This window comes from Pristiophorus japonicus, chromosome 7 (assembly GCF_044704955.1).
Source record: "Pristiophorus japonicus isolate sPriJap1 chromosome 7, sPriJap1.hap1, whole genome shotgun sequence".
NCBI lineage: Eukaryota > Metazoa > Chordata > Chondrichthyes > Pristiophoridae > Pristiophorus > Pristiophorus japonicus.
Window position 1 is genome coordinate 71,586,939 of NC_091983.1, and position 26,380 is coordinate 71,613,318.

A 26,380-nucleotide genomic window follows, 5' to 3' on the forward strand; every position below is an offset into this window, starting at 1 on the left:
TTGATCGAAAGAGGTGCTGTTCCTCGAGCTTACGCTGAGCTTCTCTGGAACAGTGTAAGAGGCCAAGGATAGAGACGTCAGAGTGGGAGCGAAGTGGAGATCAAGGTTGTTGTGTTCCTAACACAGATGAGACTGCACACAGGGAGGTTAAAGTAACAGTGACCTCAGTCTTTATTAAGACACTCCAGAGGCTGTAACAGGCCTTAGGGGCCGGCTTATATACAGTGCTCCCAAGGGATGCTGGGATGCCTTGGGACTTCAGGAGATGCACTCCCTGGCGGCGGAACATAGGAGTGCATGCTTTACAGATACACAGCAAAGATGACAGGCGACCGGAAGCTCGGGGCCACGCTTGCGGACTGAATGGAGGAGTTCTGCAAAGCGGTCACCCAATCTGCTAATACATTATACTAAATTGCAAGAAGTACAAGTAAATCGCTGTAGAGGGAAATCCTCGGTTGAGGAAAAAGGAAGTCATATCAGAAGCACTAGTAATCGGAAGGTGGCATCGTCAGAACTGATGTGACAGAGATGGAGAAACTGTGACAATGGAACAGAGTCTTTACAGGAAGTGGGGTGGGAGGAAGTGTAGTCCAGGTAGCTGTGGTAGTCAGTGGGCTTATATTGGATGTTTATCGATAGACTATCCCCAGAACGATAAATATTTACCCAGGGTGAATTCAAATCCTCCTCATTTTGACTGGTTGCAGTTTTTTCATTTCTCCTGCTGGCTTCTTTTGTGTCAAATTCCTCCATGCTTCCAGTATTCATTTTCTTTGTGGGTATAGTTCCTTCACAAAGATCTTTTGTCCGTTTTGACATACTGAAGAGCAGACTCTGAAAATACAGAAATGTTGCCAAGTAATTGAATTGTAGCATTGTGAATTTGAAGTTCTGCATTAACTTAGGACGCCCACTCAGTTTTTTGTCACCTTTTAGAGATCTGCGAGATGTTTTCCGGAGATCTGGATTGTTAGACTAATTAGGTAGACCGGTCTTTATATTCTATTAGTAAGACGATGAAATAATCAACTGAAATGCTCGACATTTTACAAAAGCAAATTACTGCGGACACTCTGAAATAAAAACACAGAAAATGCTGGAAATCTCAGCGGGTCAGGCAGCATCTGTGGTGAGAAACAAAGTTAACATTTCAGGAAGGGTGGAAATTGGATGCAAATTTCATTCACTTTGCTTCCAATTTCCACTCTTCCCTCACCTTCACATGGGCCATATCCGACTCTTCCCTTCCTCAACTTCTCGGTCTCCATTTCGGGGGCTAGACTATTGACAAACATTCACGATAAGCCCACTAACTCCTGGACTACACTTCCTCCCACTCCGCATCCTGCAAGGACTCCATTCCATTCCCTCGGTTTCTCTGTCTCCATCACATCTGCTCTGACGACACAACCTTCCACACTAGTTCCTCGGGTAGGTCTTCCTTTTTCCTCAACTGAAGATTCCCCTCCGCTGTGGTTAACATGGCCCTCGACCGTGTCTGTTTTATTTCCACACCTCTGCTCTCACCCCTTCACCCCACCGCCCACCTCCTTCCCCCTCAGAACCATGATAGGGTTCCCCTTGACCTCACCTTTCACCCCACCAGTCTCTACATTCAATGGATCATCCTCCACCATCTCCAGCGTGATCCCACCACCAATCACATCTTCCCTTCCCCTCAACATTCCAAAGAGACAACTTCCTCCGTGACACCCTGGTCCATTCCACAGTCACCTCCCCTTCCCATGGCACCTTCCCGTGCAAACGCAGGAGGTGCAACACCTACCCTTTTACCTCCTCCCTTCCCATTGTCCAGGGCCCCAAATACTCCTTCCAGGTGAAACAACGATTTACTTGTACTTCTTTCAATTTAATATACTGTATTCACTGTTCACGATGTGGTCTCCTCTACATTGGGGAGACCAAACGCAGATTGGGTGGCCTCTTTGCAGAACACCTCTGTTCAGTCCGCAAGTGTGACCCTCAGCTTCCGATCACTAATTCCCGCTCAACTTCCACTCTGGCCTCTGTCCTCAGCCTCCTACACTGTTCCAATGAAGCTCAATGCAAGCTCGAGGAACAGCACCTCATCTTTCTTTTAGGCACTTTACACCTTCTGGACTCAACATCGAGTTCAACAATTTCAGACCATATTTTGCTCCCTTTTCTCTTTTGTTATTTTAAAACCCCCCGCCCAATCTTATGTATTTTTTTCTCTCTCTGTTCCCATGGCAGTTGGTAATTATTCCACCATTCACACCCTATCTAGACTTATCTTTTTCTAACTTCTGCCATTACCATCTCAAGTCGGCCCATCATCCCTTGTATCTCTCAAATCTCTCCTGTCTTCCACCTCATCACAGACCTTCCCTTTTGTTCTTTCCTCCCCTCCCTCTTTCAGTGCTCCTTAAGGATCTATTAATGTTGAACAGTCGCCAGTTCTGACGAAGGGTCACGGACCCAAAACATTAACTCTGTTTCTCTCCACAGATACTGCTTGACCCGCTGAGATTTCCAGCATTTTCTGTTTTTATTGCTCAACATTCTAGTTAATCTGCTAATACATGAAAGTGATCAGTTACAAACTTAACTTGAAAAGTTTACTGGTACTACTTTGCCCTTTGGACTCTGAAGTACTTGCTATAACCCTGCAAAATTGAATCGTCAGATTCTGTTGACTATACTGTCAGTACTTTTACTGTAATTATTGATACTGAACCTAATACAGTTGTGATAATTAGTGTTATAGATGTCATTAATTAAAGTAGTTATGAGTAGTGTTTCAAGTTTTGTATCACATATTACAAATGTGTTGAGTTATTAGCAAATATCTATAGCATTACATTATATTCACTGTAGCATTTGGGAATTTACTGGCATTACCGGAGCAGAATTTTGTCAATTTATAATGGCCTGGATTTTGTGGTCAGCAGCGAATGAAGGATGCTCGTTGTTTATTTCACTGCATTAGCCCGCCTTCTAATAGTGTCAGCCGTGGCAAAGTGGGTAGCACACTCGCCTCTGTGTCAGTAGGTTGTGGGTTCAAGTCCCACTCCAGGAACTTGAGCGCATAAATCTAAGCTGACACTCCAGTGCAGTGCTGAGGGCGCGCTGCCATCTTTCAGATGAGACGTTAAACCGAGGCCCTGTCTGTCCTCTCAGGTGGATGTAAAACATCCCATGGCACTATTCTGAAGAAGAGCAGGGAAATTATCCCTGGTGTTCTGGCCAATATTTATCCCTCAATCAACATAACAAAAACAGATTATCTGGTCATTGTCACATTTCTGTTTGTGGGAATTTGTTGTGCGCAAGTTGGCTGCCGCGTTTCCCACATTCCAACAGTGACTACAATCCAAAAGTGCTTCATTGGTTGTAAAACGCTTTGAGATGTCCGGTGGTCATGAAAAGCGCTATATAAATGCAAGTCTTTCTTTTTTTTGCACTGGAAGTAGCGGTAATTAGAAATCCATTTCGACACTGCACTCTCTACAGGGGATCTGGGACCTGTGTGAACAAAGCAAGCAACGGTGGTATCTCCTCAACCAATCAGATTGAAGAATCCTTATTGAGATGTATAGGGGGCTATTTTCCCCGCTGTAATGCAGCTAGTTTAGGTGCCAAAGGGCCTCGGAGGTGGCTAAGATGGGGTCTTGAGCTGAAATACCAGGTTAGCTCACCTTTAGCGCAAGACTCCATCTCGGTAAAGAAGTTGAAGCGTGCACTAAGAACGGCAACCCCAAGGATGTTTGGCCTCTGATTACCAATTAAATTGGATCCTAATGCTCATGAGAGAGGATGCACACCATCTTCCTGGCTCGCGCTGCAATTAACAAATGCTCCTAACAGTGACCAGCTGAACAGATCATTGGTGAGCATTACAAGCACGACCTAAAGCCATGTTCAGCTTTCACTGTTCACTCCACTGACTACACTCCCTCATCGTTCCCTCTAGTGTCCCCAAGGATCTATGCTTGGCCCCCTCCTATTTCTCATCTACGTGCTGCCCCTTGGCGACATTATCCGAAAACACGCCGTCAATTTCTACATGCACGCTGACAACACCCACCTCTACCTCACCACCACTTCTCTCGACCCCTCCACAGTCTCTAAATTGTCTTTGACACAAACTCCATTGGGAACCAAGCATTATGGGGATAGTGCAGGCAAGTAGAACTGAGGTAGAAAATCAACCAGGATCTCATTGAATGGCGGAGCAGGCTCGAGGGGTCAAATGGCCTACTCCTGCTCCTATTTCTTACATCTCTAACATTTGTCTGAGGCGGAACCACACTGTTCGCAACCTTGGTGTCATATTTGATCCTGAAATTATTATTGTTATAGATGTAATAGCAGCGCATTTGGAAAGCAGTGACAGAATCTGTCCAAGTCAGCATGGATTTATGAAAGGGAAATCATGTTTGAAAAATCTTCTAGAATTTTTTGAGGATGTAACTAGTAGAGTGGACAAGGGAGAACTAGTGGATGTGATGTATTTGGACTTTCAAAAGGCTTTTGACAAGGTCACACACAAGAGATTAGTGTGCAAAATTAAAGCACATGGTATTGGGGATAATGTACTGACGTGGATACAGAACTGGTTGGCAAACAGGAAGCCAAGAGTAGGAATAAACGGGTCCTTTTCAGAATGGCAGGCAGTGACTAGTGGGGTACTGCAAGGTTCTGCTGGGACCCCAGCTATTTACAATATACATTAATGATTTAGACGGAGGAATTGAATGTAATATCTCCAAGTATGCAGATGACACTAAGCTGGTGGCAGTGTGAGCTGTGAGGAGGATGCTAAGAAGCTGTAGGGTGACTTGGACAGGTTAGGTGAGTGGGAAAATGCAGTATAATGTAGATAAATGTGAGGTTATCCACTTTGGTAGCAAAAACAGGAAGGCAGAATATTATCTGAATGGTGACAGATTAGGAAATGGGGAGGTGCAACGAGACCTGGGTGTCATGGTACATCAAAATCATTGAAAGTTGGCATGCAGGTATAGCAGGTGGTGAAGGCAGCAAATGGCATGTTGGCTTTCATAGTGAGAGGATTTGAGTAAAGGAGCAGGGAAGTCTTACTGCAGTTGTAGAGGGCCTTGGTGAGGCCACACCTTGAATACTGTGTACAGTTTTGGTCTCCTAATCTGAGGAAGGACATTCTTGCTATTGAGGGAGTGCAGCGAAGGTTCACCAAACTGATTCCCGGGATGGCAGGACTGACATATGAAGAAAGACTGGATCGACTATGCTTATATTCACTGGAATTTAGAAGAATGAGAGGGGATCTCATAGAAACATAAAATTCTGACGGGATTGGACAGGTGAGATGCAGGAAGAATGTTCTCGATGTTGGGGAAGTCCAGAATCAGGGGTCATAGTCTAAGGATACGAGGTAAGCCATTTAGGACCGAGATGAGGAGAAACTTTTTCACTCAGAGAATTGTGAACCTGTGGAATTCTCTACCACAGAAAGTTGTTGAGGCCAGTTTGTTAGATATATTCAAAAGGGAGTTAGATATGGCCCTTACTGCTAAAGGGATCAAGGGATATGGAGAGAAAGCAGGAATGAGATACTAAAGTTGCATGATCAGCCATGATCATATTGAATGCTGGTGCAGGCTCGAAGGGCCGAATGGCCTACTCCTGCACCTATTTTCTATGTTTCTAAAGGAGCACGGAATGAATTAACCTCAGTACAAACCAGTGTGTTAGCGCTTGCTCACTCCCCTTCCTTTAGAAGATAGTTTCTTGCCGTGAAAGCCTTTACCACTAAGCTGTACATCTGTACAGATTAACTTTGTGACAATGGCTAACTCTTTGCAGAACCCAACATGGATTGAAATTGGATTTTAAAAACACAAAGACATTCCCTCATCCTACAGTTACAGTAACAGAATAATGCAACTTAAACCCAAACTCTTAAGTCAGTATATAACAATTCTTGTATCATCTATAAGGAAAACTCTCAAACCAAAGTTGTGCATGGTCCCTGCAGGATCTTCTACTATTGACAGGCCACACATTTTGTCTGGTTCCCTTCAAGGCACTTTAAGGAAGTGTTTTCAGCATCATATATACTTTAGTTGGACCACACTTGGAGAACCGTGAACAGTTCTGGTCTCCATATTATAAAAAGGGTATAGACACACTGGAGAAGGCGCAAAAAAGATTTGCACCTTCAGGAAGTCCTGGTTCTGGACTTCCCCAACATCGGGAACATTTTTCCTGCATCTAACCTGTCCAATCCCGTCAGAATTTTATGTTTCTATGAGATCCCCTCTCATTCTTCTAAATTCCAGTGAATATAAGCATAGAAGGGCCTTTATTGCAAGGGAGTTGGAGTACAAGGGCTAAACTTTCATCTTCATTTTCGGCGGGTTTTCGGCAGTTTTCTTGGTGGTACAGCTGTTTTGATAGAGAAACCGCCCGGCGAAAGTGTCCCCCTTACTTTTTGAATGGTATCGTCCAAATCTCAAAACGCCCGCCAGGAGCAAATTGCCGACCTGCACCGCCGAGAAAATCGCCACGGTGTAAGTTTGGCCTCAACGGAAGCCTGTCCAGATCGCCGAGGGAACCGCCCAATGAAAGCTGCTTAAACAGGGCGGTAGGTGAGTACTCTGCAAAGAAAGGTAAGTTAAAGGTTCTTTATTTTTATTTAAATTGTAAAACGGCGATTAGGTGTAAAACTGTCTTGGGAATGTTTTTTTAACTTTTTTCTTGTGAACATTTTTTTTAAAGTTTTCCCCCCTCCCTAGGCCCAACCGCAGCCTCAGAGTAAATTTTATAAAAAATTTGAAGAAACGCCCGTTTCACCTAGTTTCGCGTTTAACCGCCGAGAATACTGGTACAAGATCCATTTTCTCGCCGGGCGATTATTTTTAACTTAATTATGGAGATTTTCGCCAGCGTTACTTGCAAAACGTTAGCGGTTTTTCTGGGCGGGCAATCGGGCGTTGAGGGGCTCTCGGGAAAGTCTAGCCCCAAGAGTAAGGAAGTCTTGCTGCAACTGTACAGTGCTTTGGTGAGACCACACCTGGAGTACTGTGCACTGTTTTGTTCTCCATACCCAAGGAAGAATATACTTGCCTTAGAGGCAGTGCAAGGAAGGTTCACTAGATTGATTCCTGTGATGAGAGGGCTGTCCTCTGAGAAGAGATGGAGTAGAATGGGCCTACATTCTCTGGAGTTTATTAGAATGAGAGGTGATCTCATTGAAACGTATAAAATTCTTAGAGAGCTTGTCAGCGTAAATGCTGAGAGGCTGTTTCCCCTACAAGGGAGCATGTGGCCCTTACGGCTAAAGGGATCAAGGGGTATGGAGAGAAAGCAGGAATGGGGTACTAAAGTTGCAAAAATTATCAGCCATGATCATACTGAATGGTGGTGCAGGCTCGAAGGGCCGAATGGCCTACTCCTGCACCTATTTTCTATGTTTCTATGAAATGAGCTTCCGACCACATATCCGCAGCATAACTAAGACCGCCTATTTACACCTCCATAATATTGCCTATCTGCACCCTTGCCTCAGCTCATCCGCTGCTGAAACCCTCATACATGCCTTTGTTCCCCCCGAGACTTGACTATTCCAATGCACTCCTGGCTGGTCTTCCACGTTCTACCCTACACGAGACTCCCAAAGCAAGCACTCGACTCGGAACTCGTCCATGGCAAACGAGCTAAAGGTGGGCAGCGGAACCGTTACAAGGACACCCTCAAAGCCTCCCTGATAAAATGCAACATCCCCATTGACACCAGGGAGTCCCTGGCCAAAGATCGCCCTAAGTGGAGGAAGTGCATCCGGGAGTACACTGAGCTCCGAGTTTCGTCACCGAGAGCATGCAGAAATCAAGCGCAAGCAACAGAAGGAGCGTGCAACAAACCAGCCCCACCCACCCCTTCCCTCAACAACTATCTGTCCCACCTGTGACAGGGACTGTGGTCTCGTATTGGACTGTCCAGCCGCCAAAGAACTCATGCTAAGAGTGGAAGCAAATCTTCCTCGATTCCGAGGGACTGCCTATGATGATGATGACAATGTTGATTTCTGGATTCTTTTCCCTCAATCTGGTTCAGTGAAATCACTGAGTCGAATACCGATTGTGCTTTAAACAAAGCAAGCTTCTATTTAAAAAGCAAATCCCAATCGGGGACCTTATCAGACAGAAGGAATGCAACTCTGATAGATCGCACTCACTTCCTACGGACAAAGTGACGTTACATTGTAAAGGCACGACGGTTATACATTTTCGGAAAAAGATAACAAGATACAATATGAGTGACATCCTAGTTCAGCCTATCCTCTTTGATCCCTCTTTCCCTTTGTCCACTCATAAGCCGATCTAAGAATGGTCTGATTTTACACAAAGGCCCATTATTCTCTAACTGTTAATGTTTCAGGGTAGCAATGTGAGTTAGTACGACCTTGAGGTTTGTTTTGCAAGCTGTGGGTTTTGTTTCAAACTGTTACTGTTGTAACATTTTGCAGTCTCAAGTCTGAGATGTCATGGCTATTCCTCCATGAATTCTTTGTTCAATTTCACTGTCTCTATATTTTCCCACATTCTCAGCTTCAATGTCTCTATACATTTTTAAACATTCACAACCCTACGTAAATTTGAGGTCATCCAAAACTCGGCTGCCCATTGTCCTAACTCACACCAAGATCCATTCACCCATAAGCCCTGTGCTCACTGACTTACATTGGCTTCTGGTTAAGCAACCCCTCAATTTCAAAATTCTCACCGACGTTTTCAAATCCCTCCATGGCCTCGCCCCTCCCCATCATTAATCTCCTCCCGCCCCACAGTCCCCCACCTCCTGACAATTCCGCCTCCCCAGAGATCATCTGTGCTCCTCTAATTCTGCCCTTTTGAGCACCCGGATTATAAATCACTTATAAAGCAATAAAGAAAGGGAAGATAGATTACGAAAGTAAACTTGCGAAAAACATAAAAACAGATAGTAAAAGCTTTTAACGATATATAAAACGGAAAAGAGTGACTAAAGTAAATGTTGGTCCCTTAGAAGATGAGAAGGGGGATTTAATAATGGGAAATGTGGAAATGGCTGAGACCTTAAACAATTATTTTGCTTCGGTCTTCACAGTGGAAGACACAAAAACCATGCCAAAATTTGTAGGCCACAGGAATGTGGGAAGGGAGGACCTTGAGACAATCACTATCACTAGGGAGGTAGTGCTGGACAGGCTAATGGGACTCAAGGTAGACAAGTCCCCTGGTCCTGATGAAATGCATCGCAGGGTATTAAAAGAGATGGCGGAAGTTATAGCAGATGCATTCGTTATAATCTACCAAAATTCTCTGGACTCTGGGGACGTACCAGCAGATTGGAAAGCAGCTAATGTAACGCCTCTGTTTAAAAAAGGGGGCAGGCAAAAGGCAGGTAACTATAGGCCGGTTAGTTTAACATCTGTAGTGGGGAAAATGCTTGAAACTATCATTGAGGAAGAAATAGCGGGACATCTAGATAGGAATAGTACAATCAAGCAGACGCAGCATGGATTCATGAAGGGGAAATCATGTTTAACTAATTTACTGGAATTCTTTGAGGATATAACGAGCATGGTGGATAGAGGTGTACCGATTGATGTGGTGTATTTAGATTTCCAAAAGGCATTCGATAAGGTGCCACACAAAAGGTTACTGCTGAAGGTAGAGGTACGCGGCGTCGGAGGAAATGTATTAGCATGGATAGAGAATTGGCTGGCGAACAGAAAACAGAGAGTCGGGATAAATGGGTCCTTTTCCGGTTGGAAATCGGTGGTTAGTGGTGTGCCACAGGGATCAGTGCTGGGACCACAACTGTTTACAATATACATAGATGACCTGGAAGAGGGGACAGAGTGTAGTGCAACAAAATTTGCAGATGACACTAAGATTAGTGGGAAAGCGGGTTGTGTAGAGGACTCAGAGAGGCTGCAAGGAGATTTGGATAGGTTAAGCGAATGGGCTAAGGTTTGTAAGATGGAATACAATGTCGGAAAGTGTGAGGTCATCCACCTTGGGAAAAAAAACAGTAAAAGGGAATATTATTTGAATGGGGAGAAATTACAACATGCTGTGGTGCAGAGGGACCTGGGGGTCCTTGTGCATGAATCCCAAAAGGTTAGTTTGCAGGTGCAGCAGGTAATCAGGAAGGCGAATGGAATGTTGGCCTTCATTGCGAGAGGGATGGAGTACAAAAGCAGGGAGGTCCTACTGCAACTGTATAGGGTATTGGTGAGGCCGCACCTGGAGTACTGCGTGCAGTTTTGGTCACCTTACTTAAGGAAGGATATACTAGCTTTGGAAGGGGTACAGAGAGGATTCACTAGGCTGATTCCAGAAATGAGAGGGTTACCTTATGATGATAGATTGAGTAGACTGGGTCTTTACTCCTTGGAGTTCAGAAGGATGAGGGGTGATCTTATAGAAACATTTAAAATCATGAAAGGGATAGACAAGATAGAGGCAGAGAGGTTGTTTCCATTGGTAGGGGAGACTAGAACTAGGGGGCACAGCCTCAAAATACGGAGGAGCCAATTTAAAACCGAGTTGAGAAGGAATTTCTTCTCCCAGAGAGTTGTGAATCTGTGAAATTCTCTGCCCAAGGAAGCAGTTGAGGCTAGCTCATTGAATGTGTTCAAGTCACAGATAGATAGATTTTTAACCAATAAGGGAATTAAGGGTTATGGGGAGAGGGCGGGTAAGTGGAGCTGAGTCCACGGCCAGATCAGCCATGATCTTATTGAATGGCGGAGCAGACTCGAGGGGTTAGATGGCCTACTCCTGTTCCTAATTCTTATGTTCTTATGTTCTTAACCACTGGTGGCCATGCCTTCAGCTATCTAGGCCCGACCTCTGGCATTTAGTCCCTAAACTTCTCCACCGCTCTACCTCTCTTTCCTCCTTGAAGACATTCTTTAAAACCTACAGCTTTTAGTCATCTGCCCTAATTTCTCCTTATGTACCCTGTGTCAAAATGTTGTCTTCTAACACTCCTGTGAAGCGCCTTGAGACATTTTATTAATTTAAAGCTGCTATATAAACTGTTATTGTTGTTTGAAGAGGACTATTGGTACACATCAGGGGACTTTCTGGGACAATGTGACAAGATTTCACCAAAACGCGCAACATTTTCTCCAGAAATTCTCTAAGGACTTCACCTGAAAGAGTCAGTGCTGTGCTACTATACTTTATTGGAGACCTCATGGGGTCACCAGGAAAAAAAGGGACAGGTTGGCCATGGGGATCTTGCTAAGGATCCCCATTGGTCTGAAGGAAGTATGGGGAGGAGGAGGCATGACCAGACAGAGCAGCACCAGCTGCTGAAAGAGAGGGAGAGCAGGGACAGGAGGGCCCTCAGCAGGAGGCCCTATTCAGAGAACAATATTCCTATATTCACATGACCAAAGACCAGTAGATGAGGAGGCTGTGCTTTACCAAGGTCATTACAGAGATCTGTGGTCTCATGGAAGGAAGACCTCCCAGCACAGCCAGGACCGTCTTGCCTGTGGCAGTCAAGGTCACCGTAGCACTTAATTTTTGTGTGACTGGAAACTTCCAGGCTGCCATAGGTGATATCAGTCACATATCACAATCCTCTGTGCACTTCTGCATAAGGGAGGTCGCTGAGTCTTTTTACACTCTGAGGAATTACGATATATCATTCACTATTGCCAGAAAAGACCAGTGGCAGAGAGCTCAAGGATTAAACAGGATTGATGTATTCCCCATGATCCAGGCAGCCATTGACTGTAAACATGACCATGCGAGCCCCTCATTTAAACTTGGAGGTGTTCAGGAACAGGAAGGGACTCCATTCCCTCTATGCAGCTCATGTGCGACCACCCGGCAACGCATCATGCAGGTGAATCCCTGCTATCCAGGGAGCTGCCGCGATGCTTTTATAATGAGATAGTCATCCATCCCGCAGATCTTTGAGTCCCAGCACAATGTGCATTACTGGCTACGAGGTGACAAGAGATACCCTCTGATGCCAGGGCCCATGACGGCCATTAGAAAGCCCAAACACCAGCTGAACAGTCCTACAATGAGAGCCACTCTCACCAGGAATATCATTGAGTAGACCATTGGGGTCCTCAAGCAGAGATTTAGATGCCTTGCCCAGTCAGGAGGTGCCCTGCAGTACTTAGCCAAGAAGGTGTCCAGATCCATGCTTACTTGCTACATGCTCCACAATCTGGCGATGAGAGACCAACCGTTATGACAGAGGGTCAAGCAAGGAGCCACAAGAGGAGGAGGAGAAAGAGTAGGTTTACCAAGGGGAGCACCAGAGAGAGGGACAACCAGAGGGACACTTGCAGCCATCTAATTGAAGACCACTTTTGAGAGATGTCCTCCACCATCAGACTTCGGAGCACTGTTGCCACATGCATTACCTTCGAGGACTGAGGATCCATCAAGAAGTCCATCAACTACAGTGAATCCTTTCAAACCCTTCCCCATGAAGAACACAATAAAATGACCAACAATTCTACCACTACCCAATTACCAGAAGCAGTAGTGATACCCACCCTCCTATATGCTTCAGAGACATGGACTATGTACAGCAGGAACCTCAAAGCACTGGAGAAGTATCACCAATGCTGCCTCCGCAAGATCCTGCAAATCCATTGGGAGAATACGCACACCGTCAGTGTTCTCGCTCAGGCCAACATCCCCAGCATCGAAGCATTGACCACACTCGATCAGCTCCGATGGACGGGCCACATCGTCCGCATGCCTGATACTAGACTCCCAAAACAAGCGCTCTACTCGGAGCTCTGACACGGCAAGCGAGCCCCAGGTGGGCAGAGGAAACGCTTCGAGGACACCCTCAAAGCCTCCTTGATAAAGTGCAACATCCCCTCCGGCACCTGGGAATCCCTGGCCCAAGACCTCTCAAAGTGGAGGAGAAGCATCCGGGAAGGCGCCGATCAGAGTTTCTTTGCTGGGAGCACGCGGAAGCCAGGCGCAAACAGCGGAAGGAGCGCATGACAACCCAAGCACCCCACCCACCCGTCCCTCCAACCACCACCTGCCCCACCTGTGACAGAGACTGTAGATCCCGCATTAGACTCATCAGTCACCTGAGAACTCATTTTAGTGTGGAAGCAAGTCATCCTTGACTTCGAGGGACTGCCTAAGAGAGAGATACCAGAAACAAACAGGACATTACAGCAACCAACAGCACTTACAACTATTAAACCATTCACCCTCACTGCCTATCCTACAAGTGCTCTTGCCTACTCTGGTGCTTCGATGAAGTGCATCCCACGTGGCAGCATCACGTGAGGTGAATGACTACTAAGATTCTGAAGAGGGCAGTTCACGTGTCCTTCTGCGACGCCCTCAAGGCGCTGTGGGCCGTGATGGCCCCGCCTCAGACCGCACCATCTCAGCATGGGCTTAGGCAGTCTGGGCCGCCTGGCTGACGGGTAACTGCAAGGGCAATGGTGGAGTGGCGGAGGAGGGAGCAGGAATGTTGGCATTGGGAGAGAGGCCAGTAGGCTCCTGCAATATCATTCCCATGCCACTACCTCGGGGCATCTGTTCAGCCCGGCCAGTGATCTCCTGGAGGACAGATCTCCAGGCAGCTGCGACACTCTGCAAGCTCCTTTCAACTAAGGAGCCATTATGGCAGCTGCCCGGGCTTCCATTGCAGCACTTTTCCATGGAAGTTGTTAGTAGTGCACTGGTAGCTGTTGGGCATCTCGCTCAGCACTTTGTAGTTCCATGGAAGTTGTTTGGCACTCCACAGAAGCAGCCACAACTGCAGTGGAAGCTGCAACTTCAGTCACCACATGCTGCACGATGTTGGGCTCCACAGGTCGCTGGATGGAACTGGACAGCCTCTCCACACTGGAGAGGATGAGTTCAGGCTCTGTGTCAAGCTACGGGCCAAGCTTGAGGAAGACTCCTCCGTCCCCTTAGCCACGATCTGCAAGCCTTCATTCAGGCTGTCAATTGCACCAAACATTTGCTTTATCAAACCTATCAGACTGCTTCTGAAGCTTGATCCTGCATGGTCATCGGACTCCTCTGCAGCAGAACTAGTATTCGACCTGACAAGGTGGCACCTGTGGTGTCCCTTTCACCCAGCATGACTGCTGCCCACTAGTGCCTTGCTGATCACTGGTGCAAGGCCCATTTTTTTTTTGCGATTTTCCACTTGGCCTTAAGCCCAGCGATGTCGAATGGGTGATGTGATTTTTCGCCGATCTCACGATCGCCCACCAAAAACAGAAGTCAAAGAGAAAAAAAGCTTCCCTAGCAACGCTCTTCTGCGCATGTGTGGGCTTTTTTTTTTCTGGCTGACAGTCTTTCCTGCATTTCGGGAGGTCAGGGGTCATCACACATGCTCAGAAGGTACAGGGCGGAGGTGGTTCTTGTATTGGACTGTTCAGCCACCTAAGGACTCATTTAGAGTGGAAGCAAGTCTTCCTCGATTCTGAGGGACTGCCTGTGATGATGATGATGTAAGGAAGCTGGATTGGCCACATACATCTAGGCGAGGTGTCCCTTGCTCAGGCTGCGGCCATGGTGTCTGCCACTCCCCTCCCGATTGCCACCAGCACTGACTCCTCAAGGGGAGTGATCTCATGCAGGCGTGCTTCCCCTCGACTGATCAGATCCTGCTGGCGTCTATTATGTGCCACGTTATCCGGGAAGAAAAAGAGTGGTGATTGTGAATGAGTGTATTGGTAGGTGTATGGAATGCCTCACGTGGTTGAAGAGCTGCAAGATGTGTCTGAGGTGTGAGTAGCGCCTGTGAAGGATGCAACAGTTTGGGGTGTGTGAATGTCAGTGTATAGTTAGATGGTGGATGCAGTGTGTGAGGTTGTGATGCAGCTATGGGGAACTGTATTTTGAGATGGGATCATACCTTGATCACTCATGTTAAACCATTAAATGTTTTGCGGCACTGGAGCCATGTCCTGGGGACAGTGCTCCTGGCTGTGACCTCCTCGACAATCTCCTCCATATCCGCTGCATTAGTTGGCTCAGGAGTTTTCTTTCCCCTTGCGGGTACAGGACATCCCTCCTCCACTGTACCTCCCCCACCAGGACCTCCAGTGCTGCCTCTGTGAACTGTCACCCTCAGTCCCTGAGCCATCCTGATACGTGCCGTTGTCTATTTGCCAGCGCACTCCACGCCTTCAGTGGAAGTGTGCAGGGAGGCTACATATACCGCTCTGCGAAAATTGTTCAAGATCAGTGCTTGAGTGCTAAATATGCAGATCTCGGTTTTAGACCTGCAGACACGTTTAAATGTCAGTAATCAGCAATTATCCCCAAAATTGCAGGCTAAATACGGACTGTTAAACAGATGTGTCTTATTAGCACAGCACTTAGGCCGCTATTTTCCCCAAAGAAGATTTATGGCGTCCACTTACCTGCACGCACGTTTTTCTAACCACCGTCAGCGGTGGGAAACAAACTCGTTAACTGACCCGAAACGAAAGCTAATTGTAGCGCTGCGCTACCCGAGTCCATCTCGGGAGGCGGGGCCAACAGTGCGCATCTAAAATTCACTGCACATGCATTTACAAAAACACTCAGTACGCACGCGCAGAAAAAAAAAATCAGAACGACCTTTGGCCTGGGATAGCAGCAGTTTGAGTCAGCTGTGTTGAAGAGTAGGAAAAGGCTGCCCTGGGTGTTTGCTGAAGGATGCCTCATCTTGCTGTGGTGATTTTGCCTGTCATTTGTTAGAAGGCGGCTACTCTGCATTCCTTGGAGTTTCTTTGGCAATTTGTATCCAGTTGGAGCTTCAATGGAAAAGGCGAGTGGGAAAGATGTGTGTTAAATTTGCCTGCAGTTTTCTCAACTAAGGAGGAACCTTAAAAGTTAGTTTTATTTCAGTTAAATTACTTTAAACTGCTATTACTTGCTAGAAAAGGGCATGGAGGACCTTCGGCCAGAGATAGGAGTGGGCTAGCGCCAATTTCTTTAAGTATAGTTATGGTTTGATCCGACGGTATTCAACGTGTCTGTGCGGTTTTAAAAAAAAAACGAGTTGTTGGGGAAAGTGGCCGTAATGGCCAGAAACGGCACGTGAACAGCTTTTTACAGTGCACCAGCACCAGAATATATGGCACCGAAAATTCTGGCCCTGTTAGTCGGCGCCGCTGCCCAAACATTCGGCAAACTTTGAAATGTCCATCCACGCCAGAAAAATAGGGGCCTATGTGCCTGTTTTCACTCTTTCCCCAATTTAACAACCCCAAAGTCTAAACTAGGAAGTTAGAATATTTAATTCAATGTCAAATCAGGTACCGAAAGCAAAATAAAGGAGGGAAAGAAAGATGGAAATAAGAAAGATGAAAATGAGAGCGAGAAAAAAAAAATGAAAAAAATAATTATTTTAATGTGGCAGTTGGCGAGAGGTGGGAGCAGCGTCGGAGCGGCCTATAAAGGCCCAGCAGGAGCTCGAGGGTCAGCGGCAGTTGGCGAGAGGTGGGAGCAGCGTCGGAGCGGCCTATAAAGGCCCAGCAGGAGCTCGAGGGTCAGCGGCAGTTGGCGAGAGGTGGGAGCAGCGTCGGAGCTGCCTATAAAGGCCCAGCAGGAGCTCGAGGGTCAGCGGCAGTTGGCGAGAGGTGGGAGCAGCATCGGAGCGGCCTATAAAGGCCCAGCAGGAGCTCGAGGGTCAGCGGCAGTTGGCGAGAGATGGGAGCAGCGTCGGAGCGGCCTATAAAGGCCCAGCAGGAGCTCGAGGGTCAGCGGCAGTTGGCGAGAGGTGGGAGCAGCGTCGGAGCGGCCTATAAAGGCCCAGCAGGAGCTCAAGGGTCAGCGGCAGTTGGCGAGAGGTGGGAGCAGCGTCGGAGCGGCCTATAAAGGCCCAGCGGGAGCTCGAGGGTCAGCGGCAGTTGGCGAGAGGTGGGAGCAGCGTCGGAGCGGCCTATAAAGGCCCAGCAGGAGCTCGAGGGTCAGCGGCAGTTGGCGAGAGGTGGGAGCAGCATCGGAGCGGCCTATAAAAGCCCAGCGGGAGCTCGAGGGTCAGCCGCAGTTGGCGAGAGGTGGGAGCAGCGTTGGAGCGGCCTATAAAGGCCCAGCGAGAGCTCGAGGGTCAGCGGCAGTTGGCGAGAGGTGGGAGCGTCGGAGCGGCCTATAAAGGCCCAGCAGGAGCTCGAGGGTCAGCGGCAGTTGGCGAGAGGTGGGAGCAGCGTCGGAGCGGCCTATAAAGGCCCAGCGGGAGCTCGAGGGTCAGCGGCAGTTGGCGAGAGGTGGGAGCAGCATCGGAGCGGCCTATAAAGGCCCAGCGGGAGCTCGAGAGTCAGCGGCAGTTGGCGAGAGGTGGGAGCAGCATCGGAGCGGCCTATAAAGGTCCAGCGGGAGCTCGAGGGTCAGCGGCAGTTGGCGAGAGGTGGGAGCAGCGTCGGAGCGGCCTATAAAGGCCCAGCGGGAGCTCGAGAGTCAGCGGCAGTTGGCGAGAGGTGGGAGCAGCGTCGGAGCAGCCTATAAAGGTCCAGCGGGAGCACGAGGGTCAGCGGCAGTTGGCGAGAGGTGGGAGCAGCGTCGGAGCGGCCTATAAAGGCCCAGCGAGAGCTCGAGGGTCAGCGGCAGTTGGCGAGAGGTGGGAGCGTCGGAGCGGCCTATAAAGGCCCAGCGGGAGCTCGAGGGTCAGCGGCAGTTGGCGAGAGGTGGGAGCAGCATCGGAGCGGCCTATAAAGGCCCAGCGGGAGCTCGACGGTCAGCGGCAGTTGGCGAGAGGTGGGAGCAGCGTCGGAGCGGCCTATAAAGGCCCAGCTGGAGCTCGAGGGTCAGTGGCAGTTGGCGAGAGGTGGGAGCAGTGTCGGAGCGGCCTATAAAAGGCGTACTTGTGCAGCTACAGCGGGAGAGAAAGCAAAATAGAAGTAGAAAGGAATCAAAAGGTGACGTCACGGCCAATGGGGTAAGTGATTGGCTGGTGAGTGGTGAGTAGCTTTTCTTTGTTTTTTATATCAGTAAGTGAACTGTACCATTGTTATTACCAATTTAAGGGTATCTAAGGGTTAAGGCATGGCAGGAGAGATCGGTCAGGTGATATGCTCCTCCTGTGCCATGTGGGAACTCAGGGACACTTCCGGTGTCCCTGACGACAACGTGTGTGAGAAGTGTGTCCGCCTCGAGCTCCTGACGGTCCGCGTTACGGAATTGGAGCTGAGGGTGGATTCACTCTGGAGCATCCACGATGCTGAGAATGACGTGAGTATCACGTGTAGTGAGTTGGTCTTACTGCAGGGGAAGGGTCCACAGCCAGATAGGGAATGGAAGACCAGCAGGAAGAGCAGTGCAAGGAAGGTAGTGCAGGGGTCCCCTGTGGTCATCCCCCTGCAAAACAGATACACTGCTTTGAGTGCTGTTGGGGGGGATGACTCATCGGGGGAGGGCAACAGCAGACAAGTTCATGGCACCGTGGCTGGCACTGCTGCACAGGAGGGCAAGAAAAAGAGTGGGAGCGCGATAGTGATAGGGGATTCAATTGTGATGGGAATAGATAGGCGTTTCTGCGGCCGCAACCGAGACTCCAGGATGGTATGTTGCCTCCCTGGTGCAAGGGTCAAGGATGTCTCGGAGCGGGTGTAGGACATTCTGAAATGGGAGGGAGAACAGCCAGTTGTCGTGGTGCACATTGGTACCAACGACATAGGTAAAAAAAGGGATGAGGTCCTACGAAACGAATTTAAGGAGCTAGGAGCTAAATTAAAAAGTAGGACCTCAAAAGTAGTAATCTCGGGATTGCTACCAGTGCCACGTGCTAGTCAGAGTAGGAATCGCAGGATAGCGCAGATGAATACGTGGCTTGAGCAGTGGTGCAGCAGGGAGCGATTCAAATTCCTGAGGCATTGGAACCGGTTCTGGGGGAGGTGGGACCAGTACAAACCGGACGGTCTGCACCTGGGCAGGACCAGAACCAATGTCCTAGGGGGAATGTTTGCTAGTGCTGTTGGGGAGGAGTTAAACTAATATGGCAGGGGGATGGAAACCAATGCAGGGAGACAGAGGGAGACAAAAGGGAGGCAGAGGCAGGAGACGGAGGGGAGATGGGGGGGGGTGGATGGCGGAGCGGCCCGGGGCGGGGAACAGGAAGGGCCACTGTGCGGCAGAATTCTAAAAGGACAAAGGGTGTTAAAAAAGCAAGCCTGAAGGCTTTGTGTCTTAATGCAAGGAGTATCCGCAATAAGGTGGATGAATTAACTGTGCAAATAGATGTTAACAAATATGATGTGATTGGGATTACGGAGACGTGGCTCCAGGATGATCAGGGCTGGGAACTCAACATCCAGGGGTATTCAACATTCAGGAAGGATAGAATAAAAGGAAAAGGAGGTGGGGTAGCATTGCTGGTTAAAGAGGAGATTAATGCAATAGTTAGGAAAGACATTAGCTTGGATGATGTGGAATCTATATGGTTAGAGCTGCAGAACACCAAAGGGCAAAAAACATTAGTGGGAGTTGTGTACAGACCTCCAAACAGTAGTAGTGATGTTGGGGAGGGCATCAAACAGGAAATTAGGGGTGCATGCAATAAAGGTGCAGCAGTTATAATGGGTGACTTTAATATGCACATAGATTGGGCTAGCCAAACTGGAAGCAATACGGTGGAGGAGAATTTCCTGGAGTGCATAAGAGATGGTTTTCTAGACCAATATGTCGAGGAACCAACTAGGGGAGAGGTCATCTTAGACTGGATGTTGTGTAATGAGAGAGGACTAATTAGCAATCTCGTAGTGCGAGGCCTCTTGGGGAAGAGTGACCATAATATGGTGGAATTCTGCATTAGGATGGAGAATGATACAGTTAATTCAGAGACCATGGTCCAGAACTTAAAGAAGGGTAACTTTGAAGGTATGAGGCGTGAATTGGCTAGGATAGATTGGCGAATGATACTTAAGGGGTTGACTGTGGATGGGCAATGGCAGACATTTAGAGACCGCATGGATGAATTATAACAATTGTACATTCCTGTCTGGCGTAAAAATAAAAAAGGGAAGGTGGCTCAACCGTGGCTATCTAGGGAAATCAGGGATAGTATTAAAACCAAGGAAGTGGCATACAAATTGGCCAGAAATAGCAGCGAACCTGGGGACTGGGAGAAATTTAGAACTCAGCAGAGGAGGACAAAGGGTTTGATTAGGGCAGGGAAAATGGAGTATGAGAAAAAGCTTGCAGGGAACATTAAAGCGGATTGCAAAAGTTCCTATAGGTATGTAAAGAGGAAAAGGTTAGTAAAGACAAACGTAGGTCCCCTGCAGTCAGAATCAGGGGAAGTCATAACGGGGAACAAAGAAATGGCAGACCAATTGAACAAGTACTTTGGTTCAGTATTCACTAAGGAGGACACAAACAACCTTCCGGATATAAAAGGGGTCAGAGGGTCTAGTAGGGAGGAGGAACTGAGGGAAATCTTTATTAGTCGGGAAATTGTGTTGGGGAAATTGATGGGATTGAAGGCCGATAAATCCCCAGGGCCTGATGGACTGCATCCCAGAGTACTTAAGGAGGTGGCCTTGGAAATAGCGGATGCATTGACAGTCATTTTCCAACATTCAATTGACTCTGGATCAGTTCCTATCGAGTGGAGGGTAGCCAATGTAACCCCACTTTTTAAAAAAGGAGGGAGAGAGAAAACAGGGAATTATAGACCGGTCAGCCTGACCTTAGTAGTGCGTAAAATGATGGAATCAATTATTAAGGATGTAATAGCAGCGCATTTGGAAAATGGTGACATGATAGGTCCAAGTCAGCATGGATTTGTGAAGGTGAAATCATGTTTGACAAATCTTCTGGAATTTTTTGAGGATGTTTCCAGTAAAGTGGACAAAGGAGAACCAGTTGATGTGGTATATTTGGACTTTCAGAAGGCTTTCGACAAGGTCCCACACAAGAGATTAATGTGCAAAGTTTAAGCACATGTGATTGGGGGTAGTGTGCTGACGTGGATTGAGAACTGGTTGTCAGACAGGAAGCAAAGAGTAGGAGTAAATGGGTACTTTTCAGAATGGCTGGCAGTGACTAGTGGGGTACCGCAAGGTTCTGTGCTGGGGCCCCAGCTGTTTACATTGTACATTAATGATTTAGACGAGGGGATTAAATGTAGTATCTCCAAATTTGCAGATGACACTAAGTTGGGTGGCAGTGTGAGCTGCGAGGAGGATGCTATGAGGCTGCAGTGACTTGGATAGGTTAGGTGAGTGGGCAAATGCATGGCAGATGAAGTATAATGTGGATAAATGTGAGGTTATCCACTTTGGTGGTAAAAACAGAGAGACAGAATATTATCTGAATGGTGACAGATTAGGAAAAGGGAAGGTGCAAAGAGACCTGGGTGTCATGGTACATCAGTCATTGAAGGTTGGCATGCAGGTACAGCAGGCGGTTAAGAAAGCAAATGGCATGTTGGCCTTCATAGCGAGGGGATTTGAGTACAGGGGCAGGGAGGTGTTGCTACAGTTGTACAGGGCCTTGGTGAGGCCACACCTGGAGTATTGTGTACAATTTTGGTCTCCTTACTTGAGGAAGGACATTCTTGCTATTGAGGGAGTGCAGCGAAGATTCACCAGACTGATTCCCGGGATGGTGGGACTGACCTATCAAGAAAGACTGGATCAACTGGGCTTGTATTCACTGGAGTTCAGAAGAATGAGAGGGGACCTCATAGAAACGTTTAAAATCCTGATAGGTTTAGACAGGTTAGATGCAGGAAGAATGTTCCCAATGTTGGGGAAGTCCAGAACCAGAGGTCACAGTCTAAGGATAAGGGGTAAGCCATTTAGGACCGAGATGAGGAGAGACTTCTTCACCCAGAGAGTGGTGAACCTGTGAAATTCTCTGCCACAGAAAGTGGTTGGGGCCAATTCACTAAATATATTCAAAAGGGAGTTAGATGAAGTCCTTACTACTCGGGGGATCAAGGGGTATGGCGAGAAAGCAGGAAGGGGGTACTGAAGTTTCATGTTCAGCCATGAACTCATTGAATGGCGGTGCAGGCTAGAAGGGCTGAATGGCCTGCTCCTGCACCTATTTTCTATGTTTCTAAAATCTCCAAAAATTAAAATCTAAAGGAATGAGAATCTACATTTTTAAAAGTACATTTTCAGTGTCAGAGGGGTTGTTTGGCAATAGTTAATAACATAAGAAATAGGAGCAAGAGTAGGCCATATGGCCCCTCGAGCCTGCTCCGCCATTTAATACGATCATGGCTGATCCGATCATGGATTCAGGTCCATTTATTTCCCTGCCCGCTCCCCATAACTCCTTAATCCCTGATCGGTTAAGAAACTGTCTATTTTTGTCATAAATTTATTCAATCTCCCAGGTTCCACATTTCTCTGAGGCAGCGAATTCTACAAATTTACAACCTTCTCAGAGAAGAAATTCCTCCTCATCTCCGTTTTAAATGGGCGGCCCCTTATTCTAAGATTATGCCCTCTAGTTCTAGTCTCCCCTATCAATGGAAACATCCTCTCTGCATCCACCTTATCAAGCTCCCTCATAATCTTATACATTTCGATAAGATCTCCTCTCATTCTTCTGAATGCCAATGAATAGAGGCCCAATCTACTCAACCTTTCCTCATAAGTCAACCCCCTCATCTCTGGAATCAACTGTGTGAACCTTCTCTGAACTGCCTCCAAAGCAAGTATAACCTTTCTTAAATATGGAAACCTAAACTTTACGCTGTATTCCAGGTATGGCCTCACCAATACCCTGTATAGCTGTAGCAAGACTTCCCTGCTTTTATACTCCATCCCCTTTGCAATAAAGGCCAAGATTCCATTGGCCTTCCTGATCAGTTGCTATACCTGCATACTAACCTTGTGTGTTTCGTGCACAAGTATCCCCAGGTCCTGCTGTACTGCAGCACTTTGCAATTTTTCTCCATTTAAATAATAACTTGTTCTTTTCTGCCAAAGTGCATAACCTCACACTTTCCAACATTATACTCCATCTGCCAAATTTTTGCCCACTCACTTAGCCTGTCTATGTCCTTTTGCAGCTTGTTTGTGTCCTCACACATTGCTTTTCCTCCCATCTTTGTATCATCAGAAAACGTGGCTGTTACACTCGGTCCTTTCTTCCAAGTCGCTATTATAGATTAGTTAGCCAATCTCTATCCATGCTAATATACTACCCCCAACCCCATGAACTTTTATCTTGTACAGTAACCTTTTATGTGGCACCTTGTCAAATGCCTTTTGGAAGTCCAAATACACCACATCCACTGGTTCCCCTTTATCCACTCTGTTCGTTACATCCTCAAAGAATTCCAGCAAATTTGTCAAACACGACTTCCCCTTCATAAGTCCATGCTGACTCTGCCTGACTGTTTTCCAAATGTCCTGCTACTACTTCTTTAATAATGGACTCCAACATTTTCCCAACCACAGATGTTAGGCTAACTGGTCTATAGTTTCCTGCTTTTTGTCTGCCTGCTTTTTTTAGGTAGGGGCGTTACATTTGCAGTTTTCCAATCTGTTGGGACCTCCCCAGAATCCAGGGAATTTTGGTAAATTACAACCAATGCATCCACTATCCCTGCCGCTTCTTCTCTTAAGACCCTAGGATGCAAGCCATCAGGTCCAGGGGATTTATCCGCCTTTAATCCCATTATCTTACTGAATACCATCTCCTTAGTGATTGTGATTGTGTTAAGTTCCTCCCCCCTATAGCCCCTTGACTATACACTGTTGGGATATTGTTAGTGTCCTCTACCGTAAAGACTGATACAAAATATTTGTTCAGAGTTTCTGCCAGCTCCATTAGTAATTCCCCGGTCTCGTCCTCTAAGGGACCAACATTTATTTTAGCCACCCTTTTCCTTTTTATATACCTACAGAAACTCTTGCTATCTGTTTTTATATTTCGTGCTAGTTTACTTTTATATAGTCTATCTTCTCTTTCTTAATCATTTTTTTAGTCATTCTTTGCTGGCTTTTAAAAGCTTCCCAGTCTTCTATCCTCCCACTAGTTTTGGCCACTTTGTACGCCCTTGTTTTTAATTGGATACCGTCCTTTATTTCTTGACTTAGCCATGGGTGGCTATCTTTTCTTTTACACCCTTTCTTCCTCACTGGAATATATTTTTCTTTAGAATTTTTTGAGGATGTTTCCAGTAGAGTGGACAAGGGGGAACCAGTTGATGTGGTGTATTTGGACTTTCAGAAGGCTTTCGACAAGGTCCCACACAAGAGATTAATGTGCAAAGTTTAAGCACATGGGATTGAGGGTAGTGTGCTGACATGGATTGAGAACTGGTTGGCGGGCAGGAAGCAAAGAGTAGGAGTAAATGGGTACTTTTCAGAATGGCAGGCAGTGACTAGTGGGGTACCACAAGGTTCTGTGCTGGAGCCCCAGCTGTTTACATTGTACATTAATGATTTAGACGAGCGGATTAAATGTAGTATCTCCAAATTTGCGGATGACACTAAGTTGGGTGGCAGTGTGAGCTGCGAGGAGGATGCTATGAGGCTGCAGAGTGACTTGGATAGGTTAGGTTAGTGGGCAAATGCATGGCAGATGAAGTATGATGTGGATAAATGTGAGGTTATCCACTTTGGTGGTAAAAACAGATAGACAGACTATTATCTGAATGGTGACAGATTAGGAAAAGGGGAGGTGCAATGAGACCTGGGTGTCATGGTACATCAATCATTGAAGGTTGGCATGCAGGTTCGGCAGGCGGTTAAGAAAGCAAATGGCATGTTGGCCTTCATAGCGAGGGGATTGGAGTACAGAGGCAGGGAGGTGTAACTACAGTTGTACAGGACCTTGGTGAGGCTACACCTGGAGTATTGTGTACAGTTTTAGTCTCCTAACTTGAGGAAGGACATTCTTGCTATTGAGGGAGTGCAGCGAAGGTTCACCAGACTGATTCCCGGGATGGCGGGACTGACATATCAAGAAAGACTGGATCAACTGGGCTTGTATTCACTGGAGTTCAGAAGAATGAGAGGGGATCTCATAGAAACGTTTAAAATTCTGACAGGTTAGATACAGGAAGAATGTTCCCAATGTTGGGGAAGTCCAGAACCAGGGGTCACAGTCTAAGGATAAGGGGTAAGCCATTTAGGACCGAGATGAGGAGAAACTTCTTCATCCAGAGAGTGGTGAACCTGTGGAATTCTCTACCACAGAAAGTTGTTGAGGCCAATTCACTAAATATATTCAAAAAGGAGTTAGATGTAGTCCTTACTACTAGGGGGATCAAGGGGTATGGCGAGAAAACAGAAATGGGGTACTGAAGTTGCATGTTCAGCCATGAACTCATTGAATGGCGGTGCAGGCTCAAAGGGCCAAATGGCATCCTCCTGCACCTATTTTCTATGTTTCTATGTGAAATATCTCCTTAAATGTACGCCACTGTTCATCAACCGTCCTACACTTTAATCTATTTTCCCAGTCCACTTTAACAACTCTGCCCTCATACCTTCATAATCTCCTTTATTTAAGCTTAGTACACTGGTTAGGAATCCAACTTTCTTACCCTCCATCGGAATTTGAAATTCAACCATGCTATGGTCACTCATTCCAAGGGAATCCTTTACTAAGAGATAGGATTAATAAACAATCTCATTTCACTGGACAAGATCCAAGATAGCCTGCCCCCTGGTTGGTTCCGTTACATACTGCTCAAGGAATCTGTCTCTTACGCACTCTCTGAACTCCTCCTCAAGGCTACCCAGACCAATTTGATTTGTCCAATCAATATGGAGGTTAAAATCACCCATGATTATTGCGGTTTCCTTTTTACAAGCCCTCACTATTTTCTGGTTTGTGCTCCGACCAACAGAGTTGCTACTGTTAGGGGGCCTATAGGCTACGTCCACCAGTGACTTTTTCCCCTTATTATTCCTTATCTCCACCCAAACTATTTCAACATCCTGATCATTTGAGCCAATATCGTTTCTCACTATTGCAATGATTCCATCCTTTATCAATAGAGCTACCCCACCTCCTTTTCGTTTGTCTGTCCTTCCAGATTGTCAAATACCCCATAATATTTAATTCCCAGTCCTGGTCACATTGCAACCACATCTTTGTAATGGTTATCAGATCATACCCATTTGTATCTATTTGTGCCATCAACTCATCTATTTTGTTACGAATGCTACATGCATTTAGACAAAGTGCCTTTAAATTTGTTTTTTTACTCTTTTTTCCTGCTTGTTTCCTCTCTCCTTCAAACTCACTTTCTTTATTGCTTTCTAATTCCAGCTTTGCTCCCCTCCCTACTGAATCTATTTTCAGGTTCCCATCCCGCTGCCAAGCTAGTTTAAACCCTCCCGAACAGCACTAGCAACCACCCCGTGAGGATATTGGTGCTGGCTCTGTTGAGGTACAACCTGTCCAGTTTGTACAGATCCCACCTCCCCCAGAAGCGGCCT

The 26,380-nt window shown here is 46.9% G+C and overlaps 1 protein-coding gene across 3 annotated transcripts in view; it reads right to left on the minus strand.

Moving 5' to 3' along the window:
* The window catches only part of LOC139267157 (structural maintenance of chromosomes protein 6-like), a 177,131-nt gene that overhangs the window by 130,089 nt on the left and 20,662 nt on the right, over positions 1–26,380 (minus strand). For 2 of the 3 annotated variants that reach the window (XM_070885036.1, XM_070885039.1), the window contains exon 3: positions 670–837. In XM_070885036.1, the coding sequence (XP_070741137.1) occupies positions 670–822 (153 nt within the window). In that variant the 5' untranslated portion in view covers positions 823–837. Of the gene's footprint in view, positions 1–669; positions 838–6,457; positions 6,627–26,380 lie in introns of all 3 variants that reach the window. The other variant, XM_070885037.1, reaches the window with a different exon arrangement.